General features: G+C 32.2%; 1 protein-coding gene across 2 annotated transcripts; it reads left to right on the forward strand.

Annotated features, from left to right (window-relative positions):
* Nucleotides 1–1,181: 1,181 nt before the first annotated feature.
* Nucleotides 1,182–4,132, forward strand: LOC18601119 (short-chain dehydrogenase reductase 2a-like). 2 transcript variants are annotated; one of them, XM_088805171.1, is made up of 3 exons: nucleotides 1,182–1,897; nucleotides 2,001–2,063; nucleotides 3,255–4,132. In XM_088805171.1, the coding sequence occupies exons 1-3, from the start codon at nucleotides 1,878–1,880 to the stop codon at nucleotides 4,048–4,050; spliced, it is 879 nt and encodes a 292-aa protein (XP_088661297.1). In that variant the 5' UTR covers nucleotides 1,182–1,877; the 3' UTR covers nucleotides 4,051–4,132. The 2 variants fall into 2 exon arrangements, with proteins under 2 accessions (XP_088661297.1, XP_007032007.2); XM_007031945.3 differs by having other exon boundaries at nucleotides 1,184–1,897; nucleotides 3,258–4,132.
* The last annotated feature ends 6,680 nt before the right edge of the window (nucleotides 4,133–10,812 follow it).

A 10,812-nucleotide genomic window follows, 5' to 3' on the forward strand; every position in this document is an offset into this window, starting at 1 on the left:
GAGTTGACTTTAATTTTCTTGCTATTATATAGTAACCATTATTATACTATAGTAATTCATAGATCATATGATTGTGAAAAGGAACATTTAAAGTGAATAAAAAAAGAAAAAAAACATTTTTCAATAAAATTTTTCGTCATTGAAATATTTCCAGAGAACTATTTTTATTGAAAAAATGTTGTGTGTTTTGCCTGATAGAACCTAATGAAAGAAAGCATGTGATCATCAGCAGAATGAAAACCATGTATGAAATGCAATTCCCAATTTTCCCTTTCGACTTTGCATTTGTTTTTCCTAGAAAATAAACTGTGCTAGCAATAGAATATGCAAAAGGTGAAGAAGTTGCTATAAGTTAAATAGACTGTAGGCTAGTCTTTTGAAAAGGTGAAGCTTTTCCTTTAAAGTTTAATCATCTTGTTTGAAAGGGAAACAAAGGGATATAATTTGAAATGAATTGTCGGTCAGTCCAGCAATCTTAACTTAGCGTGAGAATCCAAATCTTTCTGATCATATTCCCTTCCACACATATATATACATACACATATATATAGTATTATTTAGATCAATTTCACTTCCACTGTGCTACAGCTGGCTTGGTTATTCCTTGTGGCAAAGAAAAAAAAATTAATGTTTATAATTATAAAATACTGTTATCTCAATTGGAATGATCAATTTGTTGCTGACTCAAGTTGTGGAATCTTGTTGGATATTTTATGGCACTGCTGATGCTTCCATTAATTCTCTTATATTTTCCTTCACTAGGGCAATTGTGATGAGGGCAACCCAATGCTTACTTTTTAAGCTTAAATAATAAAAAAGTACGTCACGTATTGCTGCTATTTTTAATTTTAACAAAAAATTAATAGTTGTCAAACTTAAAATTAATTGACATTTTCTTGTCGGCGTGACATGATAGTATGACTCATTTTACATTAATTTTTATAGGGTTATGTCTACCATCACGCAATTATATTAATTATCATATCATATATTAATTAAATAAAAAAATATCAATTGATAATAAATTTGATGGTTGTTAAATATTTTATTAAAATTAAGAGTTTGCGACTTGTTTAGTTATAATAAAAGAATAAAAAATTAAGGGTTTTTAAAGTACTTAAACCCCTTGTTTTTTAGTGTTCTGCTAGGAAAAAGTTCTTCGCTTTTGACTTTTGAGCTCTGTTTGATAGAAACATAGAAGAAATTCACAGAGCTAAAGACATTTCCTTGCTTCTTCTTGTTAGTTCCTAAAAAATTAAGACAAAAGTAATTTCAGTAGTACTAAGTAGTAATAGTTGTAAGATTGAAAAGTCAAGCACAAGATCTTTTTTCCATTTCATGTGTGTTTTTTCCTTTTCAGTAAGCAAAGTTTGTCCAATTTTGTTTTCTTCTTTTTCAGAAAAGAAAAGAGTTCATTGCCTCCGAAGAGAAAAGCAAGAGTACCTTGAAAACTTCAGCCTCTTCTTTGTTTTGTTTTCCTACTTAAAAGGGAGTAATTCTTATCCCTATCTACATTATCTCAAAAAGAAATAAAAGCACCGAAAGACTGAGCTACTTCCTGGTAAAAAAGAACCAAAAATAAAACTAAGAATAGTATTTCTAGTACTAGTAGTTAATAACTTCCTTACCCTTCTGTTTCGATTACAAATGATCATTAAATAGGACAGGTCATGAGTGCTATGAGTCATGTTCAGGGCTCCTCTCCTCTGCATGGAAATGTGTGTCAGTTTCCATCTGCTGCAACGCTTTCTTCCTCCTCCACCAATAAATTCCCTGCCTGATCTCCTTCTTCATCACTGATCTTTTCTGAGGTATAGTCCCATTCAAGCCTATTTTACACTGCTCTTGTTTCCACTTTTCAGTGCTTTCCCATCGACATGCTTAGATCCTTAGCCAGGTATTCTTTTTTATATCTTCAACCTTAGCTTTCTTTCTTTCCTAATTTGCCATCAACTATGTTTACAGAAACTCTGTTGATTCTGTTTCTTTGACTAATCCAGGCAGTTCAAGTTTGTTACCAGTAAGCAACTTAGATTTTACTCTGTAGATGGTTCTGGCGGGAGGTAAGCTCATCGAGTGGTCATGATTTTCAGCTGCTTGGATTCCCTTTTTTTTTTTTTGGCTAGTGGTAGGGGATGGACTCTCGAGGGCTAAATCTGAATTTTCTTGATTAGACAACATAAAAAGAGCTTCTGAATTCTGACAGTTTCCCAGGAAAGTGTAGGTCTAAATAGTTGTAGTCATGAACTTGATTTTTCTTTTGCAGAACACTGGCATAATAAGACTAGTGCACCTTTCCTTTCATTTCTTGAATGACTAAAGAGATTGGCAAGTTCAGGTGGTTCAGCTTCCACATAATTTTCCCATCAAACCTTCTTCTTCTTCTTCTTCTTCTTCATTTCTTTCAAAATCTTCCACCAAAAAGCTGCTACTAAGTGCTAATTGTGAGCAGAAACATGTTTTCCATTTGAATTTAGAAGCAATTTTTCAAGCATTCTGAATCTCACCAATGATAAAATTGCCCGTTATCACTTGATTAGTGTTGAAACTTTGTTTAGTCTTTTAATGAAGAAATAGGTAATCATTACAAACGATATCTGTTTTCCATTTCTACTTGATTATGACTTTTTCTTGTTAATCTTTTTTTAGCTCAATTACAGTAGTAACTAAGTTTAACCTGTTCACTTTTATGCTAGCTTGTCAATTCTCATCTGTCTCTTTCTTCTTTCATTAGTTTTCTTTTCCCTTTCTTTGTGCAATTTACTCACACGATTGATTTATCATATATCATTCTGTTCTAATCTTTCCCATGCCTTCTCCCCTAGATCTAGGCTAGCAAACCATGTTTTCTGAAAATATTTTTTTTATGAAACGTCTCAAAGACACAGAAAAATTAATGTAACTCTACACATGCAAGCTGAAGATCTGCCAGATTTTAGGGTTGGTTTTGTTTTATTCATTTTATTAACATGACGAAACAGATCACAGCAACATTTTTGTTAATCCTGCAATTTCTTTATTGTGATCATGGGAAAAGTGTGGTCCATTCAAATATTTGTCAAACATAAAGAATTATTTGATTGGACATGGCTAAGTTGATGGGCATTGTCATCATTATGAACATTCGTTTTTTCCAATATATCCAGCTGCCTCTTTGTTCAAACAAGACAATGACCGGTCTCGTCTTTCGTCCCACATTTTGCCTTTTTTGCTTACGGTGAATATCTCTGTTTGCTTCTTTGGAAAAAAAAAAGCAGGTTGGAAGGTAAAGTAGCCTTGATAACAGGGGGTGCAAGTGGGCTTGGCAAGGCCACCGCCTTCGAGTTCATAAAAAATGGAGCCCAGGTCATCATTGCAGACATCGATTCTCAAACAGGCCCGCAAGCTGCCGATGACCTGGGCCCTGCAGCACAATTTGTGCAATGTGATGTGGCTATGGAGTCCCAAGTTGCAGAAGCTGTAGAAATTGCCATGGCCCGTCATGGAAAACTTGACATAATGTTCAACAACGCCGGTGTAGCAGGTCAGGCGTTTCCCCCCAGCATTGCGGACCTCGACCTGGATGAATTTGACAGGGTGATGCGGATCAACGTCCGAGGCATGATGGCGGGGATAAAGCATGCAGCCCGAGTGATGGTTCCCGCTGTCTCGGGCTCCATTCTTTGCACATCGAGTATTAGTGGCCTGATGGGTGGGCTGGGTCCCCATCCATACACAGTAGCAAAATTCACAATCCCCGGAATTGTAAAGTCTGTAGCTAGTGAGTTATGCCGAAGTGGCGTGAGGATCAACTGCATTTCACCAGCTCCCATCCCAACTCCAATGGTGATAAATCAAATAGCTCAGATTTACCAGGGTGTTCCCAAAGAGAAGGTAATGGAGATTATCAATGGGCTAGGGGAGCTGAAAGGAGCCAAATGCGAGGACATAGATGTGGCGAAGGCTGCACTGTACTTGGCCTCGGATGAAGCAAAGTACGTAACAGGTCATAACTTGGTTGTTGATGGAGGTTTCACCAGCTTCAAGAACCTTAGCTTCCCATCTCCCTGACCAGCTTGTCTGATATATCATACTTGTTTTTATTTTGCTTTCTTCTTTGATCATCAAAATCATTTAGCTCCGCTTTGATTTGGATTGAGGGTTTTGTTCTTTTCTATTGAAAAGCTACAATACGCAACGGAATGGACGTACTGAAACTGAAATAGCAAAAGAAATTAAGGGAAAATCTAGACAAGAAAAGGTATATCTGCCTTGGTAGTTTTCCATTAACAAAATTACAAGCACATATGTTACCGTTGGCATGCTGGAAAATCTATACTGACATGTTTAGTCGGGAAGAATAGACTATTTCATTTTCCACTATATACATATATATATATATATATATATATATATATATATATATTATATTCATGTGAAATTCAATTTCTTAACTTGATTCAAAAAACAAAACAAAAAAAGATAATGACCACTTAAAGAGAAGGTAGATTAATTGATATTTTACTTTTGGAACTTTGGGTACTCCTCCTTCGATAAAAAATAAAAATCTCTTGTAAGCTTGGACTACCACTCCCAAAATCCCATACTTGGGCTACCTTACTCATTGGAAGAGAACCAAAATAATAAGTAAACTATCCAATAAATCAGTAACAGAAAAAATCAGAGAATGGTATAGCTTTGCCAGTATTGTTGAGGTGGAGGGCGAGAATTCATGCTTCTCTATCCCCAAACAAAGAGGACATCCGAGCACCCATTTTCCTTTTCTTCTGTTTCTTTATGTGGATTCCCTTATCAATTACTAATACTAATTAGCATAAGCAAAAAGCGAATCAAATTTTTGTAATATATTAGACAGATAACATGATTTTGAAATCGAGGGAACTCAGGATGGGTGCAAGGGATTTGCATTGCATTCCCATGGTATTAACTATTCCGAACTGCGTGCACAAAATAAGTTTGCTTTGGATCAACAGTCAGGATAACTAATGGTTATCTTTTGGATCAGTATATATATGGACGTTGTTAGTATTTATTTCTTTGGGGCACTTGGCCTCTTTTTTTTTTTTTTAAATTAAAAATGCAATGCTAAGATTACACGACCCTTTTACTTATAAGTGGGTTGGGCTAAGCCATCTAGAAACCGACTCATCATCCTTCTTCCACCTAATGAGCACTTGGGGAACCGTCGAAGCCCATGCAGTGGAACTCAGCCAGTTGATACATTTATAATTGGTATTAATACTAAACAGACCCTCTGAATTATGTTTATTTATATAACTAAATCATATTCTTTTGTTGTATTCAAACAAGTTTTTACCTTTTGATTTGTAATTATACTAACCCTTTAATCTTTGTGAAAAATTAACAACAACCAAACTTAATATCAACTGATATTTTTTGTCTACGTGACACATTATATGACCTCCTAATACTTTTTATCTACATGGTCATGTGGTTACATTATACGTTTTTTGTCCATGTGGGTATATAAAATCAGTTGTTGCATTAATTGCCGCATGATTATTCATCAAGCCTCATTATATGTCATATGATATTGAGTTTGATAATTATTAATTTTTTATTAAAATTAAAGATTTATAATAAAAAAGTAAAAAATTAATTACATAAATTGACATAATTCATCGACATTTTTAATATTTAGACCTTAATAATATGATTAGGAGAAAGTCTAAAAAAGTTGTTAACAGATTTTCCGAAGTTTGCCTTGGCATGATCTTGAATCTTATCTCTTCAATATATAACTAGTCTCAAGAGAGAAATATTTAATATTTAATAACTATCTATATGAAAAGTTTGTATATTCTATCTTATGATTTTATTGATAGACATGTTGTGTTTAAATGCAAGTTGTGATAGTAATACAAAGGAAAGAAATATTTACAATAAATTATTGTCTAATGTAAAGGCATTAATTAATTATGCTGTAGATTAAGGAATTAGGAGTTAATTATAGCAATTAGCCAATGATCATAGTCTATAATTAAGGAGAATAAGATCTCAAGTCAAATCTCCTTCATTAATATAAGCCCATTGCATACATTCTAGAGGTAGCAACAGCTAGCCAGACAACAAAAGTTTCTAAAGGTGGCGAAATCTACTCAAGGAAAGACGTCAATGACGGAAAATTCTAAAAATCCAAATTCATTTTTGTTCATAAATTGAATGCTCAAGTACAGAACCCCTTTATTTACTGAAAAAAAAAAAAAACGGAAGTTAGTTCTCTGCATTTTATTTACTCACGAGAGGCTCAACCGGGTATTAATGGCCTTACCCACCAAATACCTTGGAACAATATTTGCAGCCATAAGCCACTCTACAAAATTGTTGGTGTGCATCCCATTTTACTCCAAATGGCTACAAATTCATTGAATTTGTAATAAAATAATTGAATTTTTCAATTGGTCTGCACTTGGCAGTTTACGTAATAAATTTGGACATTAAACATACATTATAAAAGTGTAACTGATGCGTCAGGAATTCATATTTCTAATTAAAAAACATACTTATCAAGCAATAAAAAATCCTTACTAATTATAAGTTCATAATCTCTTTCATTTCTTATTGATGTTAAATTCATAATACATACAAACTCCATAACTAAATTTTATTTTTAATGTTGTTAAAAATTTGTATAATGCAATGAAATCTATGAAAGTATTGTCGTAAAAAATATACAAATGATGTTACTAAAAATATTTTTAATAACACATTTAAGACTAAATCAAATTTGTTGCAACATTACAAATATCAAATCGAAAGGTTCAAAACAGATTCTTTAATGACATTGTTTTTTGATATATATATATATATAAAAGCATGTATGTGTAATCGGGATGCACCATTTTTTTTTTTTTTTACCAATTTACTTGCTTATATGTACTTGGTTGGTACTCTTATATTGTCGAATAATATTCATGAATTTGAAGAGACAAGGATCAAATGAAATAATTCAAAGAGATTTGGAATATCGAAGAAAATCATCATCTTGTACTAGCCAATAGGTATGGGGATAATTGAAGAATGTAGATTGCAAACTTTCTGAGCTAACAGATCTATATTTTACTATTAATATTATTAGGTCCCACAGTTTTGGTATGGTCCTGTCTAGGTAACCTGTGATTGACTCGTCACCTTTTAAGCCATGGAGATCTAGGGGGGAATACTCTTTTTTTTTTTTATGGGTAAAAACATGCTATCATTCTTTTTTATCTTATAAATTTTATAAATTAAATCGGATCACACACATATATATATATATATATATATTATTAATTACTCATCACATCAATGAAATTATGAAAGCATCAAACCTTTTTTTATTTATTTATGAAGAATTGATTTAATCAGTTCGTTCATTTTAAATGATGATAATTGATTTTGAATTTAAAAATTGATGATGTTTGATTGGTATTATTTAAAATGTTAACTTGCCATAAAATGAATAATAGTTAAGAATAAGTCTAAATGAAATCGGATCACATATATGTATATAGTATTTATTACTCATCATCTCTCAATGGAATTATGAAAGTATCAAATCTTCTTTTACGTGTCACTAGCAATTGGTTCAATTTATTATTAGTTCATTCACATGGACAAAAAGAGATTTTTGGTTATCTAAAATGTTAGTTATGATAAAATGAACAGAAAGAACTTCTTTAAAAGAAAAACTACACATCTTAACCTAACTAGCTAGCTTGCTTAGGGGATGGAGTAGTTCCTGATATTTCGACTTCGGAAACCCTCTTCTCTTCTATCTAACATTTGTGCAAGAAATAAAGCTTTGAAAACTTTACAGGGAGGTAGCCATCAGCCATCACCACAAGGTCGTCAAGTTCACATGTCGGGGGAAGGGCAAAGTTGCAAACCGCCAAGTTAAAAAACAAAGGGCGGGCGGGTAGAACTATGATCTTGGCCTTGCATGGAAGCTGTAGGACCCACTGGTTTGATTAGTCCGTTCTCTTGATTAGTTGCATGTTTGCCACGTGTTTCTTTTCACGTCATCGTAATCCTAGTCTCTCACGTGAAAGGGAGAACTTGTTTGAAAGTTGGAAGTCTGCTTCGCTTTCCCCTCTGCCCCTCTCGTCTCGACTCATGTAAAGATTTTCAGAGTAGTTTGGCAAATAGCGAAGCACAGAAAACGCTGCAGTCAGTTTCGTTGTGCTAACCCAAAATCTAAGCTAACTCAAAATCGTCAATCTCTAGACAAATAGAGAGGGAGACAAGTGTAATAATGGAGAGAGATTTGAATTACATATAATAACAAGAGGGAAGTTGGAAAAACAAAAAAGGTAAAAGGGGAGGCCGGGGTTTGATTGGAGAGTAGGTGCGGTGAGTGGAAAGGAGATCACGAGAAACTTGGGGTTTGCTTTGAAAAATTTATTCCAAAGGTGTTGCATGGAGAAAATGGCAAATGGGTTTGCTATTTGAATGGGAAAAAAACCAAAGGGAGGGGAGAAGGGAATCCCCATCGTGCAATTCGAATGGGACTTTGGAAAGAGATCTCATCTCACTTTGAGCTAAATGTGACCACCTGCAATGTGATTAAACTACAATTTAATCCAATATTTGAGCATTTGATACATTAATTAATATATAAAATTTGATTTTTTTAATTATAAAAAAGGCTACAATTTAACCCTCTGCAAGAAAATTAAGAAGAACATATTCGGGCTAGATTCAATGTGTGGTGGGTTATGAATCTGTCAATCTCCTGATGGATATGCTTCAAACTTCTCTTTCTGGTCCCCTTTTTACAGCCCTGATATTCTCTCTCTCATGAATGATTCAATTTGCATGTCAGATATATGTTTCTGAGAGATACGAGGGGCATTGAAAAAGTAGGAAGCAACATGTAGTTTGTGATTTCATTAAATAGAGAGGATCTATCATTGAACTCCTCTTGTTCCATTTAACAAGCCTATCATAAATTTAGGTTTGGAAAGGAACAAAAAATTGAATTTGAAATTATTAAATAATTATTCATTGTTTAAAAGTTTAGGTTAATTATGGATTTAGGAATATTTAACCTATAAAGACTTTTTAGAAGGGAGAACCTACTGAATTCGAACTCAATTTCTTTCAAAAGTATAGTAATAATAACAATTATTAGGTAAGATCTCTTTTTAATTTTTTTCATTATAATTTGAATTTTAATTACACTTCTTTAAATAACATATCTTTTTATGTAATAACTATTAAAATGTGCAGTTATTTAAATTTTTAAATATACCTTTTTCATATTTAATAACAATATTAAGAATGCAGTTTTTGTTAATGAATATATAACTTTAATCATTATATTTTATTCATAATATTATTAAAAATTTATATAATATGGTCAAATTTACAAAAATACTGTTACATAAAGTGTGTTACAAACAATACTTTTAATAACACTTTTTAGAGATATACAACATTAAGTCAAATTTACTGTCGATTTTTTTTTTTAATAAAATGACTTGAATGATTCAAGATTCATGCATCTTTAAGTCAGTAATGGGTAACAAGGTTTCTTTGAGAGTAAACATTGAGTTTGCTTTGTTGCTTGACCTTGTCTAATTCTAGACTTGGATGCTGGCTGCTTTGACTAACAAGGTAAAACCCAAAAAAATAGGTTAAAAGAGCTAGAAATTTCAACTTTTTAATTAAAGGATCCTTGACCAGATATATTAGCCAACTATTTTAATTAATGTTTTCTCCATTTATTATTTCTTGGATTATGAAGCTTGAAAGAGTTAATTATACTTTTGCACATTTGTTTGTTGATTCATTTATTGAATTTAAAAGAGTTAATTATACATTTAGTACTTCAATTTTAGTAAAATGTACAATTTGATTTTTGAAGAAAAGAAATAATTTACACCTTAAACTTTCAAATTTTGTATCATGCTAACCTAAATTTTGACATCGCCAACCCAACTGACTTTTATATATGACATTTGATCAATAATATGATCATATTATGTGTACATCACATGAAACAATTAAAAATTTTTTAACGTTAATTGAAAGTTATATTTTTTTCACCGAATGGTAAAAATTTCGATCAAGATTGAGGAATTATGGGATGCCATGTGGCATCCACATTGATTTTTCACAAAATATTTAGCATTTTTAATAAAATAAGCAATGTAGACACAACATGAATGCCACGTGGGTCAGTTAGATTAAAGGCGTAACTTGAATTAATTAGGTTAACACAGTACAATATTTTGAAAATTGAAGGTGCAAACTTACATAATTTTCATTAGGTAGAATAGAAGAGTGATTTTAACTACTTAATATATACTATCTTTCTCAATATTATGTAAGGCAATCTTACAAAAAATTATATTACTGTATGGAACACAAGGTTGAAGCAATGGAATGAACTTAAAAACAAAATAATAAGATTCTTAAATGAACTCCACTCCTAAAATATTTCAAAGAGTTTGATCTGATAATTTTTGCATGTAGATATATCTATTACAATACTGACTGTCATAACCTTAACAAATTTATCGAAAAATGCCATAATAACTTATGAGTGGTCACATTGCATTGATTATATCATCCAACTGGTACATACGGAGTTTTGACAACTCATTCGAGATTCTTTTACCAAGTTTACAAACCCACCCTTGATAATCCTCTTTGCAATCTCCTTCACCATCTTCTGCTCCTTAACTTAATCCTTATTCTTTCACATTTTCTATTTTTCATATCTAAATTTATCATTTGTCACGATATTCATTCTTTTAAATTCTACTCTGATCTTTTTTACTATCACTTTTAACACTCCTTTTATAT

Source organism: Theobroma cacao, chromosome 4, assembly GCF_053813885.1.
Source record: "Theobroma cacao isolate CCN51 chromosome 4, ASM5381388v1, whole genome shotgun sequence".
NCBI classification, from domain to species: domain Eukaryota; kingdom Viridiplantae; phylum Streptophyta; class Magnoliopsida; order Malvales; family Malvaceae; genus Theobroma; species Theobroma cacao.

What these genes read in the sequence shown, in the direction of transcription:
- LOC18601119 (XM_088805171.1), top strand. Translation starts at nt 1,878, where the DNA reads ATGCTTAGATCCTTAGCCAG. An exon ending in ATGCTTAGATCCTTAGCCAG is followed by an intron (nt 1,898 to 2,000) that starts GTATTCTTTTTT and finishes TGACTAATCCAG; the next exon opens with GCAGTTCAAGTTTGTTACCA. An exon ending in GTAGATGGTTCTGGCGGGAG is followed by an intron (nt 2,064 to 3,254) that starts GTAAGCTCATCG and finishes GAAAAAAAAAAG; the next exon opens with CAGGTTGGAAGGTAAAGTAG.